This window comes from Harpia harpyja, chromosome 2, assembly GCF_026419915.1.
Source record: "Harpia harpyja isolate bHarHar1 chromosome 2, bHarHar1 primary haplotype, whole genome shotgun sequence".
In the NCBI taxonomy this organism is placed as follows: Eukaryota; Metazoa; Chordata; class Aves; order Accipitriformes; family Accipitridae; genus Harpia; species Harpia harpyja.
In genome coordinates, this window is record NC_068941.1 from 32,354,170 (window position 1) to 32,378,468 (window position 24,299).

The following is a 24,299-nucleotide window of genomic DNA, read 5'->3' on the forward strand; positions in this document are numbered from 1 at the left end:
GAATTAGCTTTTAAGTGGTATTTTGGTGGCAAAATTACTGTGAGATTTTGAGGGTTTGCCTATTTCTGTACTCAGAGGTGAATGGATGTGGTTTTGAATTATGAGGGGGAAAACATTTTTCGTCATACTACCTATCTTGAAGATGAGGTGTTAATTTCAACAATGCAATCTGACTCCGTTTTCTAAGTGATACTGAGAATGTTAGCTTAATTTCTGGAAATCAGTTTCATGTTGTCTGCTTTAACAATATTAACATTTTAACAATAAATAGACAATTTGTGTATACCCTTTCTTTGATGTATTTGTATCCTTAGATGGACTGCAACAGAAAAGGTGTGGGTCATACTTTTGCTTGTTTTTTGTCATGGTGGGAAATGGCTTACATATGACAATAATGTTTTATTTTTGCTTTTCACAATAAATGGCAGTCCTGCTCTGTGCCAGGTCAAGGAATAAAAGATAATATTAATCCCATATCTCATTACTCTTCCTTTGTGTGCAAACCAAAGTTACAGAAAACCTGAAATGTGCCTTTTTACAGCAAAAACTGTTTGAATAATTTAAGGTGATTGTACATTCCCTTGATAGCAGGTTTCATGCCATGCAGAGTCAATACAGTATACTTCTCAGAGCTAGTATTTTGTTTTAAAGACGAAACTGATTGATGTAAGAATTTTCTATTTTTTCTAACTCAAGTCTTATGTTATAAAATGACCCGATTTTTTTTTTTTTTTCCACCTCCCTTTTGAAGCTTTTTGTTAGAAGATGGTGAGAGCTTTGGGCAAGGACGAGATAGAAGTTCCCTCCTAGATGACACAACTGTGACTTTGTCTCTGTGCCAGCTCCGAAACGTAAGAAGAATATTGTGCACTTGTTCCTATGTCTTTCCTGCAGAAATATTTGTTTAAAGGGAATATGGAACAGCAGCTCCTACTGCTGTTCCTACAAATGTCAGTGTTACTAATTCCAAGAGAACACTTCTTGGCATCCGAGTCAGATTCTGATTTATGCTATTAAATTGCTTTGTCTGCAAAAGCTTATTAAACTTAATTTATCTTCTGTCCCTCCATACCCTTCCTGTGTCCCTCCCCTTCCTGATTTTTGTTACCTGCTTTGTTCTGGTGTAGCCCAAATAGTTCTGTAGTACCTGATATTCTCCACGATTGCTAAACTAATTGGACAGTGAGTGTTTTCTTGCATTCTTTAATTCCTGTCTGTAGGTGGCTCACATTATTCAAAAGAAAGATCAACTCAATTCAGTTGCAGATCCTTAAAGGCTTTATACCTAACATTGGATACCAAGTTTCCAGTAGTTAATTACTAATCTTTGGAATGTATAGCTATTAAACAACTAGTTCAAAAGATCACTTCAAAGCATTTTGCCAACATGCAGTAATGCAGTTTTCTTTCATCTTCAGTGGAAAAATCAGCATATGATAACTCATAATTTTCCCTGATGTAATGATCAGTTACAAGATTTACTGCATGTATCACTGAAATGTTTTAATTGTTCACATGTCTTTACATATGTAGAGCTTTATTGCTGTAGAATTAGAAATTTGTGCTGCACTGTTTGCAGCTTGCTTTTTATAGTAGCAAATGTAATACTGTCACAGTCTTTATAAAAATACCTTTCCATATGATTATAAGGGTTAATACAGAAAGGAAGGTGACTCCTGAAGTCTTGATCTCTGCCACCATTACCGTACTTTTGGGGGCAATGTGGCAAATACTGTGTAAACATATTTCTTCAGAAGAGCTTTGCATTACTTCACACAAATGTATGAAAACAGATCAAAGAACTGGGTTATTTTGTTTGCTTGGTTGGTGGGGTTTGGGGAGCAGTGGGGAGGTTAAGAATATACAACGACTATTTTAAAAGTAGTACACACTGCAGCTCCTACTGTTGTTCCTACAAAAGGTTACTTTTTAAGGCTTTTTTAAAAGCTTTTTAATCTATGATTTTGGATATTGCTACCTACTTCTATAAATACAGCAGCAAATAAGTTATATACTGAAGTTTCATTTTGAGGAAGATACAAGCCCGAACCTTGCAATGTTAGTTGAAATAAATTTTTGAACTTATGCAATTCTTCAAACACCTTTTATGGAGCAGAGCATGATGCTTATAATCAAAAGAGGATCAGTACTGAATGAACTGAGAATGAACTGTTCTTCCAATCCCAGGAGGAACAGACTGTATGCTGTATGCCTTTAAGTTAGGGATTGAACTGCAAAACAGAGCACTGCAGGGAGGAAGGTATTAAACATTAATCACGATGCACCAAAGGTGTCTGAAAACTTCAGGCAAAAGTCCAGGCATGCTTGTCTGTCACCTTGCCAGAAAGTGTCTGTATTTCTGTGCAGCTTTCAGATGCAGCTACTAAAAGGAACTCAAATTTGCATAACTCTTGAACTGATTAAAAATATAAAACCAAGTTGTGCAGTTGCTTTGCAGCTACTTGGATAGGAACTCCATGTAGAAAAATGAGGAAAAGAAAAAAAACTATGTAATACTATTGATCTATTAATCCATGGCCCATAGAAGCTATTTTTGTGTGGAAATAGGTTTTATGAATGAGTGTTATCTTCAGGCAGAAGAACATTCATCAACTCAAAAAGCCTGTATTAGCAAAAGTTTTTAGCATTAAAGGGTGTATGTTTCTTTGCTGATGGAGGACTGAGCTAATGCTTAGATCTCAAGGCAAGCTTCTAAATTTGGCAAATGAATTGCTAATTAATAGTTTTTGTATTCTGCTAAATATTTCCACTTGAATTCTGAGCAGTATTCTGATAATTATTTTTATTCTTCATTTCAGAGACTGAAAGATGTTGGTGGGGAAGCATTTTATCCATTGCTTGAAGATGAGTAAGTGTGTGTGTAAGTTTGTACATAGAAGGGACTGAATTTTGAGTTATTAGTTTTATTTGAGTGGCACACTGCAGAGCTAGACACAACTGTCTTCCAAAAGCAAACCTAACGTGTCCTTGTTTAGCTCTTAAAGTCAATGAGAGTTGATAAGCACTCTGCACTGGTGGACTCAGGGCCCTGATACCAAACTGAGGATCCTAGCCTGTTTCTCTGTTCTGGAAATCAACTCTTTGTGCTGAATATTCAAAATTATCCATTTATACTTGTTTCTGACTCAGAAATACATCACAGGATATTCATTTTTTTCACAATTATTTGTATTTCTTGCTGTTCACTGCTACTATCCTAACTCTCTTTTCAGCCAGTCAACTTTACCTCATTCGAATAGTAGTAATGAGCTGTCTGCAGCTGCTAGTCTTCCTCTGATCATCCGGGAGAGGGACACAGAGTACCAGCTAAATAGAATTGTCCTGTTTGACAGGCTGTTGAAGGTATGGAATCTTTCTGATGTTGGATAATTGGATTTGGTCTGTTAATTAGAGGATTTTTAAAGCACCAAGTAGTTGAAAAAGGAAGCAGAGATACAAGAGACCATAGTGGGAAAGGGGGAAGAAAACCCTACAGAAGTATAAGAAGATTTGAAAATAAAAATATAAGAAATAGGTCGTTTCAGTAGTGATGAATATAAAAGTATATTTTAAAGTATGCACATGAAAATAGAGCTGTTGCTAATACCTGTTATTTACTGAAGAAAATACTTCTGCATCCTTTATTTCATAACAGACTAAGCTATTGTAGGTATAAATATGCCTGTAACACTTCTGCATTTCCAAGCAGTAAGGTACTTGAAAACAATACCATTTTACTGTGACAGTGCCATGTTAGAAATACAGGGTTTATACTGGGGGGGGGGGGACGGGGACACACGACACCAGTCCCTAATTTACATATATGCAGAGAGATGGATTCTTGTTTAAGAATGAGAAAGAGCTGATGCGCATTATCAAGTATGCTACTTAGGAAGGCATAAACTAGAAATGTTTAATAAAACAAAGTTGGATGGATAGTATGAAAAGAAGCATTTAATGAAGAAAAAGCTTTTAACTAAAATTTGGTTTAGTAAATTTATATATCCAGTGTATACCAAAGCACATGAATACATTTATGAGAAAAAGTGGGTATTTTAAAATCAAATAGTATTCCTCCATCCAGGCCTTCCAGTTAGGAATGAAATTTACTTGTAAAACTTGCATTCATTGTTCAGGCTGACAGCATTTGTCCTTTGGGGGAAAGACCCTCCCAGGACTGGGATTTGAATTGTTTCAGTTACATGGTAACATTTTTTGCTGTTAATCTCTTCTCTTTGAAGGCCTATCCATATAAGAAAAACCAAATTTGGAAAGAAGCCAGGGTTGACATCCCTCCTCTTCTGAGAGGCATAACCTGGGCTGCCCTGCTGGGTGTTGAGGTAAGGGCAGTGGGAGGGCATTTGCAGAAGGTCCAGTATTGACTGGGGAGGGAGTGGGATAGGAATGGGATTGACAGGTAAGCTGGAATGGATTTGAAGATTTGGCAAGTAGAATTACTGGTCTTTCAAACAAAATGAGTCATGAAATTGTGTGAACAAAGAATGTTCAGACAAACATGCTTCTTGTCTCCAATATTATTTGATTTCAGAGAATGTATGTAAACTTGACTGCTCTTAATTTTGATTATGGGATGGAAAAATACTACCCATACAGCATAATTTTTCTAGATTGTTTAAATACAATAGGTAGTTAACTGGGGGGTTTTTTGTTTTGATTTTGATTATTTTTTGACATGCAGTTAGAATCCTGCTTCAGTCACCAGTAGTTGGGCAAAACAGGATGAAACATATCGAATGTATTTTTCTCACCTACCAATCAATGCACTTCCTCCAAAGACTGGAGAATAAATAAATTAAATGTAACCCTTTTGGACAAAGGACTAGAAAGAAATAAGGACTCCTCACAGAGACTGCTTGACTATCCAGCTTTTGCATCTACCCTGCTTGCAATCTGCAGTAGTGCAGCAAAGAGGTTCTTATAGATAACACATCCCAGGTTATTTAGGATACTTAGCTTAGGATGTGATCTGCTGAGTATGATATAATATGACCAAGAAAAAAGCTGTAAAGTTTAAAGAACAACTAATAGTCAGGGTTGTAGCCTGGGTCTTGGGAGATGAGTCAGTTCTCATGCTTTATCTGCTTACAATGCAGGTAGTGTTTCCCTGTCCCATAACATTAAGATGGACTTGTTAGCCTGCCTGTCTTGGGATTCATGCAAGGACAGGCTACTTAAGAGTAGTATATATTGGTAACACCAATATTAATTAACAGGCAGCTGAATTCAGTGTCTTTACAGAGATAATGCTGAAAGCCATTTGCCAGTGGCTGAGGTAAGCACTGAATTTAAATTGAGAGCATATCATAACTTGAAAATGGAAAACTGTATCAAGTACATAGCTTCCTGCATAAACAACTGAAAATCACTGAAGATTGTACTGAGGAGGTCACAGAATGGTCTATATGTCCTGAATCATAACAGAATAAAGATGGTTTTGTTAAAATTCAGCTGTCAGAATTGTCTGTACTTTGGGGAATTTTTTTCAGGAAAAAAAAGTTGCTAACTAAAGCACCTAACAAAAACAGTCACATTCTGTATATTGGTGTGTACATTGTAATATGCATTTATGTTAGTAAGGGCTTTCTAAATTCAAGTATTCTTCTTCCACATTTAGGGTGCCATACAAGCAAAATATGATGCCATTGATAAAGACACACCGATTCCTACAGACAGACAAGTAAGTCTTCCAGTGTTACCAAATATTGTCACTTGAAGTAATGCAAAGATATTTCCCACCAGTCGCAGTCATTTGCCTATTACACCAGATGTGGCTGATAATACTAAAAGGGTTCCCCATAACATGCAGAAAGTGAAATCCTCTTCTACTTCAGAATCACTGTTTCTGTAGCAGCAGCAGAATGTAGTGAACAATATTACTGATGTATTGTTAAAAGTCCTGTTTTTATCAAATGTTTGTTGTACCTGTTGGACCTTGTACCAGATAGTGCTGAATACCCTGAGATTCTGTAAGGTGAGCTGCGCTTCACAGAAATGGGTTCTTGAGCAATTTGGTTCTCCAAGAAGTCTTGCCAGACATAAAAAGACATCACAAGCAACAGCTGTTCCTTTCGGCTGGGTGAAGAAATATTTTCCATCAAATTGGGTACAGCGTTCTGAGAACTCTGATTTGATTATCCTTTAGAGCAAAGTGATATTAGCACCTGAAATGAGTCCAAATTTGGATCAGAAAAAAACTAAAACTGTAATTTGCTGTCTTTTTCAAGGGTTAGAACCCTTTTAAAAATATGAATCTGGAAAAAGAAAAAAATCTCTATTTTTAACCTTGGACAGGGTGGCTATAGTTCCTTGTTCCCTTTAAGTTTTGGTTTCAAGTGATGGAGGAAGCAGATTGTGTTTATGATGGTGGTCTGACCTACATTCTTTGCCTGACTTCCACTGCTAGTGTTGCAAAATTGCTGTAGTGCTACCACACTTACTTTGACTTCTCTTTGTATTATATGCTTGGCTGTGGTGCAGATTGAAGTTGATATTCCTCGTTGCCATCAGTATGATGAATTGCTGTCATCGCCAGAGGGTCATGCAAAGTTTAGACGTGTACTGAAGGCCTGGGTTGTTTCCCATCCTGATTTGGTGTACTGGCAAGGTGAGTTTGACTAGTTGGCAAGGCCAGATAACTGGAAAGCTACGGCTGACTTAAAATTACCTTCCCCACTTCCCCTCACCAATAATGTAAGCATTTTTTTTGAGTGCTTTCATTTCTATTTCTTTTGAAGAATGAATCTGTATGTAATTGCAAATTTAGCTCCTAATGATTTATATTTAATTTGTAATGCAAAATTGCTCTACTCTTTCTTATATACTTACTTTCCTTAAGTTTCAGTCACTTTATTTTAAAAAAAAAAAAATAGTATGTTCAGTTCCAAGGTAAAACTGCAGAAGTTACTGAGAGAGTTCTTGGGATGGTAAATTGCATTTCTTGGAATCCTTGGCACAATAATCAATTCAGCATTATAGTTCAGTAATTTGAAATCTTCTCTGTTTTCATGCACTGATCTCACAGTGGTTCTCAGCATTACATGTGAAGCCTGACATTGCAGAATTATAATCAGTATCAAGTATGCAAATTTTCATGATTAATGAATTTATGTTGTGCATTACAATAAATGAGCTCTTTATGCCATTCATGGCTTTTCTCTCTTTAGGTCTTGACTCTCTTTGTGCACCATTTCTGTACTTGAATTTTAACAATGAAGGTGAGTACCTTTTTCTGCTGGGGTTGAAGGGGAAGCACAGTCTGTCATCTGTATCTAATAGTAGACAGATGTGTGCACCCACTGGGTGCTTTTGCACTGGATGGAAACTTTCTGTAGCTACAAAGGAATTTTGAAGCTCTTTTTGCCACAAGTCAAAAGAAATGGTTGGGTTTTGAAAAGCATATGTGTTGTACTGTTCTTCAAGCAGGGATTCAAACCCTGTGTTTATTGCTTATATAATGAATATATAAGAAAAAGCACAAATCGTCTTGATTATAGAAAAGCAAGAAATGCTTCTCTAGTGCTTGTCTTTTTCAGTGAAGCTGTAGTTCCACCTTGTTTAATGTGAATGCATTATTTGTTAACCTAGCTGTTAACCTGTCAGACTAGCTTTATTCAGAAAAGCTGATGGTGTTTTTAAATGCCTGAAAGCTTATCAGACCAGCTTTGGATATGTGTCCCTTATCTTCTGAGAATGTGATTTGTTAAGAATAGGTCTAGTCCAATCTTCTATTCTCTTGCATCTGGCTTTCTTTTTATAAGGTCTGTACCGGGGAAAACTAGTTTCTTAGGACAATGACTCCTATTATGCCTACTGTGCATACTAATTTAAATATTTCAACAGATTTTTCTTGCTCTTGGACATGTTCCTATACAGTTTGATTGTAGAGCATGGTTTCCTTCCCATTGAAGCAAAATATAATAGTAGTGAATTATGTAAAGTTTTTCTGCTGGTTTATGAACTTAATTGGACGCATTTGGCTTGGATATTTAAAAATTGGTTTCAACGCTAGAAAAGTTCTAACACAGAATTCATTTAAAACATGATCCTATGTCATATTTGCTATAAATCTGATGTTTTGCTAAGAAACTTCCAAAATTATATTTATTGTCTTTGCACAATTTACGACAAACCCGTATTTCTTTTTTATATCTGTGATCTAGCACCATGGCTAAGAATTGTATGACAATACATTGTCTCTCAGCCAAGTTCCCAGGAATTAATCAAGGGGATAAACACTTGAGTTTTTACCCTCTAATCTATAATTGGTATGTATATGAGGAGCCATTGAGAAATTTAAGATGTTTTTGTCCATCTTTTTGACAGTATTTTTAATTATATTCCACTCTTTTTTTTTCTTCTGAATTCTATCATCTTTAGTCTCTGAGCTGAAGTAAGAGACAAAATGCAAGTCTAATGGGGCATAAACTGGATGTAAGTTCTATAGAAGAAAACCCAGAAGACTACAATAATGCAGTAGTCTGAAATTGTCTTCTAAAATTGTATTCATCCAGGGACTTTCACTTTTTGACACAAACATCACCATGGCTTTCCAAACATCATCTCATTTCTTTGTCACTGAGAAGTATGGAAATAAACTGGGAGCAGATCAGGTCCAGCCAGCTTTATATTGATTACTCAGTGACAGAAGGAGACTTTTTTTAGGAGCTTTTAAAATTCTTTAATAAGGAACGTGCCCTTTTTATGTGTTCTACAATAATTTTTGTGTACAGATTGATTTAAGTATTTATGCTTATTATTTGCTTATTAATGAACATTTTTAGGTGTACTTATGTTTTTACCACTGTAGTTGCATCTATTTTTTTTTTATTTTTTCAGCTCTGGCATATGCCTGCATGTCTGCTTTTATCCCCAAGTATTTGTATAACTTCTTTCTGAAGGATAATTCTCATGTTATTCAAGGTAAGTAAGTCACTTTATTTTTTTGTAGTCCTAAGAGAAGTAGAATTATTTCTGGATATATAAATATACTTTTTCAAGTGTTGGTAAAATTGGAATACAGTTGGAATCATACTGTAGAAATACACATCTATTTCTTTCCAAAGCTTTGTTTTAGATAAATAAGAACAACAGCTGTGCAAGAAAAGTAGGAACAAAATAAGTGGGTAAAGATTCAGGCAGGAGAAAAAACCCAACTGCACACAATGTCGTGGTTTAGGCCCAGCCAGTAACTAAGCACCACATGGATGCTTGCTCACTCCTCCCCCACCCCTGGTGGGATGGGGAGGAGAATAGGAATTAAAAAAGGTAAAAACTCATAGGTTGAGGTAAGGACAGTTTAATAGGACACAAGGAGAGAAGAAATAATAACAACAACAATACCAATAAAAGAATATATGAAGTGAGTGATGCACAATGCAATTGCTCACCACCTGGCACCTGATGCCCAGCCCATTCCTGAGCTGCATTCCCTCCTACCCCCTGAGCAGCTGCCCTAGTTATATACTGAGCATGATGTCATATGGTATCAAATATCCCCTTGGCTAGTTTGAGTCAGCTGTCCTGGCTGTGTCCCCTCCCAGCTTCTTGTGAAAATTAACTCTACCCCAGCTGAACCCAGGACACACAAACCCCCCCTCCCCCAAAAATGTTCTGTGTAATATCCAAGGTAAGAGTCAGTTGATCATGCAAAGTTGTAAAATGAGGAAATAGTCTTTCCAGTGTTAGATTGTAAAGACCTACCCTTCAGGTGATCAAAATCATACTGTTACAGGAGCTGTTTTGACAATGAGGGAAAACGAAGAGGAACAGTACAAACTAGGGACTTCTCAAAAAATGGAACTTACGGTATTCAGAGAGTTAGGGATTTGAGGGGAATTTCTTACTAAACAGAAGATAATGTCATTCAATACAGGACAGGAGTTGGAGAACCCTGAGGAATAACATTCCATTGTTCAGTCTTCAACAACTATATAGGTAACTCAAAGAAATTAAAACAATAGCTAGGAGGTAAATGTCTATTCTACTTGAAAATTAATTGTAAATTTCATGGAAACATGAAGAAGGAATTGTCTAGACCTAGAAAGCCACCTTGGCACAGTCTGTGTTGGAAAGATAAATTGTCTTGCCAAGAGTTTTTAAAAACCAAAAGCAGCTGTTTGAAAAGCCATCAGTAGTTTAAAAAAAAACAAACAAACAGGTGGTAATGAATGTTTTTAACTGCAAGCAGTTATGAGTGTTTATTGAATACTGGGTTTCAGCATGGCTTGCTGTCCTTGTATTTCTTTTAAAGAAATTCTTTTGTATATAACTTGTGAAACTCCTCAACTTAGAAACCATGTCTGTCGTTTTTTGTCTTCAAACAATGAAAGGAAATTAAGAACTGATCAACAAAAAATAATTAGACATAAAAGCAGTTACATATTGGATAATAGGGAGAGAGCTACCATAAGGAGAGAACGCAGTGATTAGGAGAGTTTACTTATAAAAGACAATGGGTAAGAGATGTTATGAACTGAATATGTAAAATAATAGTTTGGAAAAACTATTCAAGAGAACTTGTTTGCATCCTTTTGTCTGTAAAGAAAGAGTGCTTGCTGGAAAAAAGGGGCAGTAAAGGTCTAAAGATGAAAAGAGTAAGTGTATTATATCAGATGGTCCTGTGGAGACAACTGCTTTAGACTTCAAGATTGATAGCTTTACAAAGACTTTTCTCAAGGGGGTATACTCTTCCATAAAATAATACTTGTGCTCTCTAGAGTTCCCTGATGTTATTCCTGAGGGGCTATACAAAAATAGGTATCAGCCAAAGTTAGAAATACAGGTCAGTAGGATTCTGTGAACCAAAGTAGTGTAGGCGTTTCTGAGTTCCTGTGCAACATCTGGCATCATCAAGGACTCGGGGATACTGGACCTTTTAGGATTCTTTCAGTATTCTGATTTAATCCTTTCTAGGGTCGTATGTCAAACACCAACGTGTAAATACAGTTTTAAAGGAAAATTCTGTGTAATTTCCCTGCATTATGGGGTTGGAAGAAAGTGCTAAGAATGTGTCATTTAAATGCCTACTGCAAATTTAGCTTCTTAGCTTCTTTATGTGTTCCATGTAGGGTTGGACAGAAGGAATCTTTTGAACCGCAGAGTTCAACATACCTCATTTCTGAGCTTGTCCTTTACAATGAAGATACATGTTTTTTCTAATCATATCAAAGGTATTTCCTTAAATGAAGCAGGAAGCAAGAGCAGTTAAAGGGGTTTGGGTATGGAATGCCCAATTGTGTAAAACAAAACTTCATATAATAAAATTCCAACCAACAGCAATTGGCTGGACCTAAGCGATACATTTTTTAAAAGATTTGTGTGTTTTCAATAGACCCTTAATTAACCATGTAATCCCACACAATAATTACATTTCATGAGACTGGCTAGTCAAATAAAGATGGTATTTATCAGCCGGTAGTATATCTGTAGAGAACCATCATGGGCACGAGTATTCAATTTTAAAATAAATGTGCTTCAGGGAAGCTAATTGTGAAATTGTTTTCATCAGCATACAGCTGAATGTGTAGGATTACTGGTTTGCTATACCTGACTTGTGATTACTGGCTGTTTTGTGAAATAAAACTGATGTAAGATGCACCTTAGAGATGCACTTTTTTTAAATTACTATCATGTAGTGTGGTATGAATTTAAGGCATGGATTCAGATATCTCCTTAACTTGTATGCGTGTGAATACATGCAAGAATGCAAGAGTAACTTTGACTTGAAACTGAGAAAACATGAGATGTGTGAATAGCTCCAAAGCAGTCTGGCCTTGGTGACACAAAACTCAGCACAGGTCTGTTTACCTACTTAACTCCCCAGCTGACTGCTGCCAGGGCATCTATGGCATAATAGAGATGCAGTATCAGAGGAGAGAGGCTGGCACTCCTAAGATATCAGAAACCACCTAAGAGGTTTAGTGTGCTGTGGCTTTGTCTTTGCAGCTTGAAGCAGAAGTTGTGAAATTCTGGAGTCGACTCAAGAGGTCTTAATTTTTATTGCAACTTACCTTGGAGAATTAGGCATCCTTTCAAGTATAATTTGCAGTAGGACTGTGGCTTGTTTCCCTTGTGTTCTTACAGTAAGAGCATTGTTTATCAGTCTTCCCGAGGCAGAATCAGCTTTTAAAATTTGTTGTCCAAACAGAATTATTTTACAGAGTCACTGTTCTTAACTTGCTGGCTTAACCTGAGAGGAGTTGACTTGAGTGCAGGTAATCAAGATTTAAGTAAGATAGGAGTCTATAAACAACTGAATGTTTAGACCTACTTCTATTCTTAAATAAAGGTGTCTGTATGTGGAATTATCCCAGCAGAGCCACTTCTGTGCTTCTTAGCAGTGGAGTTGGAATTTAATTTTGCCACTTCAGAAGACAAACTGAGTAATAGGGAGTTATTTGCTGTTCTCAAGAGAGACAGTAGTAGGCATCTAATCCTTACAATAGACTTTAAAGGAAGCAGTCACAACTCTAGATGGCTGGTTTGTGGAGCTGTGTGGACTTGGTGTTTGGGGGCTTATATTTGGGGACAGTAGTCTGTGGAGCATTGAGATGTCAGCATGTTCTGATCTGGGAGCAGGGTTCACATTCTCTGTCTCTCTTCCTCCCCTCAACTAGCTGTCGGGGTCCTAATTACTCTCTTCTGGGGAGCATGGAGGAAAAGGAATTGCCATCTGTTACAAAACTGCAATGTTATTGCCTCTTCATCTTCCTTCTAACAAAGCATATGATAGTGTGGACAAAACTGGGAGAAGGGCAGAACAGAGAGAGAAAACTGTCGGTGTCTGTGTTCTGCTGTCTGCTTCTCTTCCAATTAAAAGCAAGTGTTATTTAGACAACTTAATTAAATTGTACCCGTCAGCCTAATATGCTATGCTGAAGATGTAATAAATTTTATCTTTTACAATAAGTATTTCTTCTTATCTGATCCAAAAAATACAAATTAAGATGTTACTCATCATGGAAATGGTAACCTTAAAGCCCTATTGTCTTAAAACCTCAACTTCTAGATTACAGAATTTAACTTGTAGAAAAGAAACCACACAGAATATAATTTAAAGAGTATAAGCTTTTGTGTATCATTAAAACAGTTTGGGTCTTAAAAATCCTTGGAACGATCTTGTTCTAATTTGCTTCCATCAATATCTTGTGGCTCGTACTCATACTGAAAAGTCTAGCTTTGCATGTCGAACGTACATCATAACCTAAGTATGAACTAAGTATTTGGATTGTTGAAAATCCAAATTGAGAAGTACTAAGAAAGAGAAATGTAATATTTCTTCTTCTGTATTGAATATAATGGTGACAAGGAGGACAGTAGTGGTATTCACTTGCTGTTTTATTGTCGGTTTAAAAAAAAAAATTTTAAAAATTAAAATTCTTCCTTTTCTACAGCTCTATTGTGAGCTAGCAGTATGTGGTGGCTTCTGTTTCTGACAATGATCTTGAATATGCTTGTCATTTCAGAATACCTGACGGTGTTTTCCCAGATGATTGCATTCCATGATCCAGAGCTGAGTAACCACCTTAATGAAATTGGTTTTATTCCAGATGTAAGTGCTAAGGGTTCTTATAAGTATTGTTCAAAGGAAGTAAAAAATGGAAAATGAGGGTAACTAGGTTGAGATGCCTTTGCAGACTGTTTCAGTAGCAGTTTGACATAAGTGAAGCTTTCATATTAATGGACCTTTCCAAGTATGCTGATAAAATGGTAAAGTTTTGATTGTTGTTTTACATACCTCAGTCTCTCCCATGGTAAATACAATAAAATACTACTAGTCAGTTATTATAACTTACAGATTCATCTTAAAAGATGTATATAATTTTATTTTTAAAGTGTGGATTAATACACAAAAATTAACATAGCCATAAATTACTAATAGCAAAATTTCTGCAAACTGATTAAATGCCATTGGTTAACACAAAAGACATCAATTTGCAAGTAATACAAAAAAAACCTGCAAGTGATGGTGAATCTGTAGATATGTGAGACCTTGGAAAATGCTTAGCAGTCGTTTGTTGGAGTCTGTCAGAAACATTGGACAAGTGCATAACTTGTTTCTAAGTTTTATGCTTTCGTTGGAAGAAGTCTGTAAGATGGTGGAAAATGAAAACTGAGAACACAGCCAAAACATAGGAGAGAGGGAGGGTTATTTTGGAAAAAGCAAAACAAGGCCCTCCTTAGAGCTTCACTTTTAGCTATCACTGTAAATAGCTTTCCTCTTTTGTTTAGAGAGGCGTGTATAGTCCAGAAAGCCGAGATAATAGTCTGTAAAAATGCTTGTCTTCCTACTATAGCATTATTGAAGTTTATGGCTGATGTTTCTAAAAAGTAAATTTAGGCAAAGCTATAGAGAGAACATTGTTAATTGATACAGTGTATATCATGATATTTTTGACATTTAGAAATTTGATAATTACAGGTTGGTCATAAGAACAGATGGAAACAAAGTGGAAGGAAATTGAAGTCAGGAGATGTTGATGTAGAAATATAAATTTCATAAATAAGAAATTCATATGCATTTCTTCTATAAGTAATATAAAGCTTATTTTATCAGAAAAGCTTTATGCTTATTAGGAAAGGCTTTAAGTCAAAGTAGCAAGGCCAAGCCTCTGAAAGTCATTTGTTGTATACAATTCCTGGATGAATTTGTGTGTCTTTGGGACTGGCAGATACTCATTATCATTGTTTACAAAGATGGTAATGGAAAAACAAATATATGCTTTCATTTGCAGAGGTGTTTTTAATATAATAATGTTGTTTGAGTGGTACAAATTTAAAAGATACTGAGGCATTGAAATGAGCAGAAGAGAAAGCCAGTGTATTGCATTACAAAGAGAGGTGTTTGAGAAGGCAATGTGTATTGCTGATAACACACATCTGAAGAGGGCAGGTGGGAGGAAGATGAAGGGAAGGTAGGGAGAAGGGAGAACATTCATCTGTAGAAAGGCTAAATATCTGGGGGTATGAAGGGTGTGTGTAACAGCAACATTCAAGTTCCTGAGGGAGAATCGATTTTGCAGCATCACTATGTAAATGCACTTGATATTTATTTGTTAAAGCCTGTGGATGACCAAAGCAATTCCTTTGTGTATTTTGTCCAGGATACCAGTTCCCACTGAAGAGGTAGAGATGTAATTTCCCTGACCATCTTACAGGTCCCCATTTCTGCTACTAATCTACATGAGAGTTTTGTAGCAACCCATCTTGGGTGTTAGCTGATCTTTCAGCAGCTCCTAGTGTCTGCTTATACAGTTATAATTCTCCACTGAAAACTTCCAAAGTGCAAGTCATATGGAGTAGCTTAAAATCACCTGTTTTGTTGTATTTCAGTTTTTGTGTTGTGCTAGTCATTCCACAGCACATAGTCAAATGTGAGCTTTGTCTCTTAAGTGTTACAGTCTGGAGATGATTAGGTAATGTAATAAATAATTACAGAACAGAGGTTTTTGGTTTTTTTTTTTTAAAAAAAAAACCTTGCATTGAATACAAATGCTAGTTCTAAAATTAACACTAAGCTCTGAAGAGAGCTTGTCCTTACATAATCATCTGTCTCTTTTTTTTTTTTTTTTTTTTTTTAATAAGTAAAAGTTGTTTTGCCTTGTAGGTTAGTGAGAGAGGTGATTTTTGTACCTGTAACAAGACAGCACAGGCTCCATCAAGGTGAAGGATATGCACTATAGTAATGAGATCTGAACCAGAGTTTCGTGCTTGAGTACTAATCCTATCAAAGTAAACCCTGATTAATCTTTCATCATTGAAACGCGGGCTCCACTGCAGGAAAGATTGTGTTTCCTGGCACCCTTCTCATTTGCTTCGGGTCACGTAGCTCTCGGAATATTGAACACTGCTGAAGCTTGAATAGTTGTGAATATTGTTAGTTGATGTGGTGCCTGGATTAAGTACATTGCTGTGGCTATGTGATTTACATATAAATAGGGGGATTTATACAGTGAATCTTACAGTTCTTTGCTCACTCTCCCAAAGTTTATAATCTCCCCCATGCTATATATTGTTTTATAACATGTTCTGTATTTTACCGAATAATTCTGACATCAACAACAGGCCGTTTTGAACTGAAGAAAAATAAGGAAGTGTGCTACATTACTAAAAGGGTAACTATAGCCATAAATTATTCTAAAGAGCTTTCAGCTGCAAATTATGGAAGCTGGATACAGTTGTCAGCTGGCCATTAACAGAGATGACAAAGTCTGGCTGCAGTTACTTAATATCTTTGTGCTGGAGCTGCTGTCATAGGTAGATACCTTAGCTTGGTTTTGGCAATGTGCAGGTGTCAGTAATAGGGCTTCATCTAACTGTGAATTAAAAATCCTGCAATTGAAGTACTTTATCTCTGTTCTGTTACATGGTTACCTAGTGGTGAATCTGGGGAGAAGATTCTTGCTGGTATTTTTATCTTGTGAGGAAAGTGATCATTCTTCAGATTTTGTTGGTGTAGGTGCATATAGGTGGGTAGAATCTAATATTAAAAATTGGACTCAATCTGCATTCTCTTTGCATCCCCAGTCAAAACATTTTTGCACCTTTCTGTAGCGTTTAAATATATGATTAAACGTCTAGGCACCATATAGGTTTGAAGCCAAGTATGTGTGTATGTATTTTGAAGACACTACATGAAGTTGCAAGATCAGGGTTTTATAGAATAGACTATTTCAGTTGGAAGGCACCTACAACTATCATCTAGTTCAGCTGCCTGACCAATTCAGGCCTGACCAAGTTAAAACATGTTGTTAAGGGCATTGTCCAAATGCTTCTTAAACACTGACAGGCTTGGGGCATCAACCACCTCTCTTGGAAGCCTGTTCCAGTGTTTGACCACCCTCTCGGTAAAGAAATGCTTCCTAATGTCCAGTCTAAACCTCCCCCGGTGCAGCTTTGAACCATTCCCACATGTCCTATCACTAGATACGAGGGAGAAGAGATCAGCACCTTCCTCTCCACTTCCCCTCCTTAGGAAGCTGTAGAGAGCAAAAAAAATTTTTTCTTACCAAATGAAAATTAAAACGAAAAGCAGCAGTTTGGAGGCAGCCTTGTTAGGACAACTCAGCAAAACAAAATTTTGGTTTATTGTTGGACAACATTGTTTCACACATACATCAAACAGTCCCCCGCCCCCCCCCCCCCCAAACCAAACAAAAAACAACAACAACAAAAAAAAAAACCACCAAAAAACTAGCAACTTCATAGACAGAAAAAAGAAAAGAAAAAAACCTTTTTATCTTTGGCCTTGCCACCTCATACAAACCATGATCTATGGTACAGCTAAAGTACACAAAAAAAGTTACTGGAATGCTCAGAATAAGATTGTAAACTTTTTTTTTTGCATTTTTGTAATTTTAAATTTTTTTACGAGGTTTTATTTTATTCTCCTTTGAGATAATAGTTTGGGCCTGGTGACACTACAAGTCAGAGATAGGTAACAAGAGAGATACACACTTCAAAGCCTCCCTTTTGGTCAATCCAAGAGCACTTAAAAATGGCGGACCTCCTAACAATATGTACAAAAATATAAAATGTAAATAAAAAATACAAACAAATTCTCCTTTAAAGTACTTTTAAGAAAGCAATCAGGGTCTTCAAGTTTTGGTGCTCAGGAGGGAGGGGGTCTGTGCAGGAAGGGAGGGGTTTCTCTACCTGCAAAGGTCAAATCATTTTATATGTTGGTTGAGTGGCAGTGCTGTGCAGGGGTGCCGGGGTTCACTCTGCTTGGTAAGAATGACCACGGTGGAGGGGGGAGGAAGGGGGTTGCGATTGGGAGTGGGGGGCAAGCGTTAAAAGGATTTCTTTTAGTTGAGGATCATCCTTTTAGCTGAGAATCATTCTTTCATTCTTTGTTTGACCACATTTCTGTGTAGCTATGTCAAATGGTCTTTTAGTTTAGTAAGCTTGGAAAGAAAGATTGGATTACTTAACAGATCTTCAACATCTGGCATTGTTACTGGACAATTCAACAAGAAAAGAAATATATGATACCTTTTCTGAATCCTTTCTGTTGTCATTTAAGCTAGTGCCTGCCTAAAGTGTGTAGAAAGCACATTAGCATGGCAGACAAACTATTTTACAACTGTCCATTGCAGGGTTTTTAGTACGTTCTCCTGAAGCAAATTTGCTACTTGCTATTGGAGGTAGAATACTTGCCCACATTGCCATTGATAGTGGTAGTTCCTGTATTCCTGTAAGTGTGATTTCAGCTTTGAGAAGGAAAGGCTCCAACATAGAAGTCTTGAACACTGAAAATAGTGTGAAATACATGCTATAGCATAGGGGTTTTGTTATCCATCTGTAAATTATTTTTACAGTGGTGAAGACATGACAGTTTACCAGTTTAAAATAACACACTGCATTGAATGACAGATGGTCAAGTGAGGATTCTTCTATAAAAAATGCAAGAATAATGATTACTCCTATTGTGTTTGTTATCTTTAAAACTAGAGGTATTTAACCTTGATCTCAGCTCTGTAATTCTATGAGGTGTAGAGGGTGAACTTTCGTAGAGGTTTTTGAATTTTCTTAGAGGTTTTTGGTAAACTTAAGTGTTATATAAATGCATAATGAACAAGAACTTGTGAAGAATGTTGGCATTTTTGATGTTTTGAAAACTCAAACCTTCAATTTTAAATAGTTAATTTTCATTATCCTGCAACCAGGTGCATAGCTTCACTGTGGCTGCCTTATGATGTTCATAAGGTGCACCTGGATCACACATGACAGCCACTTGGTTCTTACAGACTTTTCACAGAGCAAGAACCTTGTGCATATCTTTTAATACTCCTTACCATCCCCACCAACAAACATTAACACTCATTTTCACCTTGCTATTTCTCTTAAAATATCTTTAGAATCAAAATCCCCTGAGCCTAAATTTCTTTAAAACTTTTGTCTTTACAACTGAAATCTCAATTTTCTATAGACACAAGTGTGTAAAGCTCTCATTTTCTGGAGGAACAGTCAAATAATGAAACAATCCAGACAGTAGTAATGGGCAATAACAGAATCTTCAGAGAAAAGGCTTTAATTGAGATTTGAGCCAATATCTCTAAGAGCTTTGAATGTCTAATGGGAGATGCACTCTTTTCAAAATATGCCCATCTAACTATTTGCCAGTAAACATCTTCACCCTGTTGAAAAACAATGAACTGCATTTCCAAGTTCAGGTACTGAGCAGAATTTGTCATAGCAGAGCACTGTTGGAAAGGGAGCTTTAGCTAGGGATAATGGAAAGATAAAGAATGAAGCCAAGTCTAAGGACAAGAGATTTCAATTGTAACTAAAAAAAGCTGTGGATGTATTCAGATTGTTTGAATGGGAAACTGATGTTAGGGGACTGCTGTGTTCTTCATGTATAAGAAATGTCCAAGTCGTTACTTAAAAGCACAAAAGAGCTTGTATTTTACTGGCAAAGCAAAATTATAATTATGGCATTGCTGATCAAAAGCTTACTCTAAAAAATGAAGTATTGGTTTTACAAGCTCTTATTTTAATGTGACTTATTCTCAGGCTGTTCCAGCAGTTCAAACGCTACTTTGATTAAATATTAGGTATGCTTCCCAACTACAGAGTTAAGTGTCAATAAAAAACACAACCCCATTATGTTTCAGGGTTCAGTAGTGAAGGGTTGAAAACCTCTCTAACAGCAGCTCGTTAGTACAGAAGCATGGCACAATGCTGTTCAAGCCGGTGATTGCTAGAGGGCAGTATTTACTAATAACATGTTAAAAGTGCAGTCATTTAACTAAAAGAATTTGGTAGCCTATTTATTTGAGGACTTCAAGTCAGTGCAGTTCTTTTTGTCTGTGTTTCTCAATTTGATTTGCATGGTGGAATAATACCACCAGTGTTGTGGCTTTTCTTTGCTTGCTGATAAATAGTAATCATAACCTCTTCAGGGTTACCAAGCCTTCCTTGTCTTAGAACATTATATTTATGAAAATCAGAGGGGAAAATCCCTTCAGTAAAAACTTGCCTGATACCTTCTACTTAAATAGTTTGACCTACTTTTCATGTCACTGTTGATAGGTTTGGTGAGGATGGGTTAGAGCAAAGCAGTGTTTTGCCTTGTGGTTACCTTTTAATAATCTGTTCAATGTTTTAAATTTAGTATATTTTCTTGTATATTTCTATGTAGGTGCATACAAGATAGAGGTGTTTGTGAAATTAGGAGGAAGTTTGGATCTGCTTTGGTAAAATATTTTAATGAAATATATGAAAAGGAGGAAATAGTTGCTTTTAAATATCAAGGAAGTAATGTAGTTCAAAATGACGTCAGCATAATATGGTACCTCCAAGCAAAGAGGAGCCTCAGGCTATTAGGAATGTTTGTTTTCCTACTGCATGAAGAGCAAGATATTGCATACAAGCAAGCAGGTAAACAGGTATTAGCTGATCACAACCACTGTAGGGGATATTTCGGGGAACAGGGTATGTTACTATTCAGTAGAGAGCCATCTGTTGAAGGCATAACAAAGATATACTCAGAGAAATAGTATGAAAATATTATAAGATGAAAATGGTGATAGAAATGCATTTGTGTTGGTTTTTGAACCCTTAAAATCAATTGGCAAGTTGGAGACCAAGCTTTATAAAAGCCTACTGAATATTGAAAGTGGTGTACAGTCTGATCATCGCAGCTTTTTTAGCTTTATGGACAGTTATGGTTCAGATACTATCAGATGCTCAGATGAAGATGTAGGAATAAAATTTAGAGAGAGCTGTGCTAAAGAGCTTTTTGGTAAATGTGTGCATCATTTAGTCAGTGCCCTAACCCAGTTAAGAGTTTATGGAATAAGTAGTAATTTATTAACATAATATCGATTATGCTTTCTGCTTCTCATTTGCTTACTTCCAGGGAAAGCTTAATAGGACGACTAATTTGCACTTTTTGTGAGCTAAAAAGTAATATATTAAGCTTTATGTCTAACTGTAAATCTTCAGAAGTGGAAAACAGAGCACATGAGCTATGCAACAGAGTAAAATTTAACAATAATCGTCTCGCTCTTGCATTCCTAATTTGTGGGAACTTTCTGTGCAGTTTGACGTTTCAAGAAAATAGGTTCTGTTGCCTTCAACATGCTAAATACTTCACTGAAAGTTAAGAAACTCTTAAGCTGTCATAAAGGCTTAGCTCTTCTAATGCATACTGAATTTTCTCTATATGATGTCATGAGTATGAAAATTTGCAGAAACTAAAGGTTTTCTGTAGCCATCGCAGCAGCACAAGTTCTTAGACAGTCTTGTAGCAGCATGAGTGCCGAAGCAGCCTCAAATTCTTCAGATGACACCTGCCTTTAAAGGTCACAGTAGAACAACATAAATGCTTAAGGTGTTAGTAACTGACACTATATGCTTCTGAGAATGAAACCATTCTTACCACCTTTCACTGACAAGTATACATTTTAATAAATACCAACACAAGAGAAAAAGGTAGATATGGTTAATTTTTCTGCTGGAAATTGTGATTTGCACTTTTAATTATTTATATAGAACCGGGTTTTTCTATAGTCAAAAAGATACATTGAATCAAGTTGTTTTATGCTTGTTCAGGTATCCTTTGCTAATTTTTACTTAGCGGTATATATATGCAAGGTAAGAAACGTGACAGTTTAATAGAGCAGATTTTTGAGTTCTTTAAGACTTTGGGGGTTATTTTTTGCAAGCATAAGCCTAGTGAGGCTGGTGGTTGTTTTTGTCATTGTTTTCAGTATAGTAATTTTGAAGACATCAGAATGGGGGCCTGGGCGAGGAAAAAGCTTCTCTGAGAGGTGAAAAGTTGTGTGATAGTGGTTCTGCCACTGCAGTTATTTCCCATTTTAAATACATTCATGCCAAGCTAGGCAATTTTTGATGTAGCAGACAATTGTCACAACTTTAGCTCTTAAAACATTTTTTTGTTTCTTCCCCCCCCATCACCACCTTTTGCAGCTTTATGCTATTCCTTGGTTTCTTACAATGTTTACACGTGAGTATGCATTCTTTTTCTTTGATTAAATGTTCTTATATTTCTTAAGCATAGTTTTTCCTCACTTTTTCAGCTAAAGCCTTCCTAATTGGTGTGATGTGTCTATCATTTACTAAGTCGCTTGTAATTTGCAAGGACGTGTGTTGTGGTTTGAGTCTCAACAGTGCCTGTCACATACTTTCTGCCCTGATTTGACAATAATTAGCATTTTCTTATTTTTTTTAAAAAAGTATTATATTAAATTTGAACTGGATTATTTTACACATGTGGTACTTAGGGATTGTGCAAAGGAAGCTGTTTTCTACTGGAAAAAGTTATGATAATAGTTAAAACAACAAAACCAAACCTCACCACCTTCCCTTGCCCTCACTCAATTAATGTAAGAAAGAGAGTAACTTTGTTTTTGAAGACCAACAAAACAAGCTTCTTTTATTGCACTTTAACACATTGTTATTCTCTTAGCACTAGTTTACTATGACATTTGTGCATGTATGGTAGGAAGAAAAAGAGCTTTATAATTTGGTGAGCTTTTAATGAAAGAGGACAAAGTTAATAAAGGAAGTCCAGAAAGCAATTAAAAATCTTCTTAAAGATCTCTGTGATTTTTTTCATGTCATGTCAACATTGATAGACTTTGAATTTAAAAAAAAAAAAAGGTGGCAGGACGAAAAGAGCTGATGGATTATTTCTCTGATGAAATATCAAAGAATTTAATGTGAGATTCTTGATTGCAATTTCTAAAGATCTTTACTGTAAAGCACTGGTTCTTGCCGTTGTCCGTTTTTCTAAAACTTTTGTGACAATCACCACCTTTGGAAAACCAAGAAGATGGTTTCCCGGGCAATGAATTGCAATAAAATGTTAGACCTATTTAGTTGGAGGATAGCTTATTTTAGGAGAGCCATTTTCAGCTTTATATGTAAAATGTTGCTATCTTTAACAGGCCCTTCTCCTTGTCTTTCCTTTATTCTGCCAGTTTTTGCTCTATTCTGCTCGTTTTTTTGTCTAATTTTAAGTAGTTGAGCTTATTGATTAACTCCTTAATGTCTTCATACTGTTGAAAAAACTGTCCTAATGCATAATTGCACCATACCAAAAGAAAAATAAATTTGCCTAATTTTGTCTGTTTGAGATATGAAAACCTGCGCATTTCTAAGTTTTTAATAATGAAGACACTGATGATTTCCAGAATAATCAAACTGCATATGAAGACAAACCTGTTTCTAAACAGATTGAGTCTTTTTTGCTCCCAAATCAAAAAGAAATAATGCTAAGGTAGAAGGGGAAAAAAGTATACAGGCAGCTCCTTATGAGTGTATGTATATGTTTTTATCAAATTATATGCTTATGGGGTTTTTTTATTGTGCTTGTTCATCATGCAGATGTCTTTCCTTTGCACAAAATTTTTCACCTGTGGGATACATTGCTGCTTGGAAATTCGTCCTTTCCATTCTGTATTGGAGTTGCAATACTTCAACAGCTGAGGGATCGTCTTCTGGCTAATGGATTCAATGAATGCATTCTCCTTTTTTCAGACTTGCCAGGTACAGAAAAAAAGTATTTCTTCCCTCTTTCTCTGTTTTCCCCAGTGTGTTGCTGAAGACAGTATGTGCTTACATGTGAATATATACTACAGATCTTACATGTGTTTTGAAATCATGGTAGTTTTAGGCAAACACTCTCAGAGTGTGTAGGTCTTAACTACAGCTTGATGAAGTTAGTAGAAGTCTTTTTGCTGTCAACAGCAAAAATTGGATGAACTTGTTATTTGCAGGTGAAGCTTGAAGTACTTGTGAAATTAGAATTATTTTAAATAATTAATAAGTGACTGTTTGTAGACATGCCATGTATAGAAACAATCCAGTTGATAGGGATTTCCTAGTGGAAAAAATTTAGTGCTGTTCTGAACAGCGCTTTTCCACTTTGATGCTGGTACCAGCCTGTTTTCCTTTCAAAAATAATAAAACTTTTGCTGTGGAAGCAATTAATGTAAAAGGATTAGGGAAAGCAGTATAGAAGCCATTGGAATTGCTTTGTGTTAAATCAGTTTCCATTTGAAATGTAAAACTTTCAGAAGAACCCTCAAAATAGGATTGGAGGCTGCATGATTGTTGTGCAGAAGTTCTATCTTCTTGTTCAGTGGGAGGTGGTTGACCTATCCATACAAGCAAGTGTTGCATATTTGGGGGGGGGGGGGGGGGGGGGGGGGGAAGGAATAAAAAATTGCAGTTAACCATGAAGTTTGGGTCTTCTTCTGAGCAAGTTCCTAGTGAGGCAGTAGAATGCATTTGAACTGAGTAAGCCC

At 36.3% G+C, this 24,299-nt stretch overlaps 1 protein-coding gene across 5 annotated transcripts in view; it reads left to right on the forward strand.

Annotated features, from left to right (window-relative positions):
• The window catches only part of TBCK (TBC1 domain containing kinase), a 115,356-nt gene that overhangs the window by 41,693 nt on the left and 49,364 nt on the right, over positions 1–24,299 (forward strand). For all 5 annotated transcript variants that reach the window (XR_008233233.1, XM_052775011.1, XM_052775019.1 and 2 more), the window contains 11 exons: positions 752–851; positions 2,820–2,869; positions 3,234–3,363; positions 4,242–4,340; positions 5,636–5,698; positions 6,499–6,625; positions 7,185–7,235; positions 8,857–8,940; positions 13,485–13,570; positions 21,958–21,994; positions 23,377–23,538. Coding sequence is in view for 4 of the 5 variants with exons in the window: in XM_052775011.1 (XP_052630971.1) it covers positions 752–851; positions 2,820–2,869; positions 3,234–3,363; positions 4,242–4,340; positions 5,636–5,698; positions 6,499–6,625; positions 7,185–7,235; positions 8,857–8,940; positions 13,485–13,570; positions 21,958–21,994; positions 23,377–23,538 (989 nt within the window). In the remaining variant the exon portion in view is untranslated. The remainder of the gene's footprint in view (positions 1–751; positions 852–2,819; positions 2,870–3,233; positions 3,364–4,241; positions 4,341–5,635; positions 5,699–6,498; positions 6,626–7,184; positions 7,236–8,856; positions 8,941–13,484; positions 13,571–21,957; positions 21,995–23,376; positions 23,539–24,299) is intronic.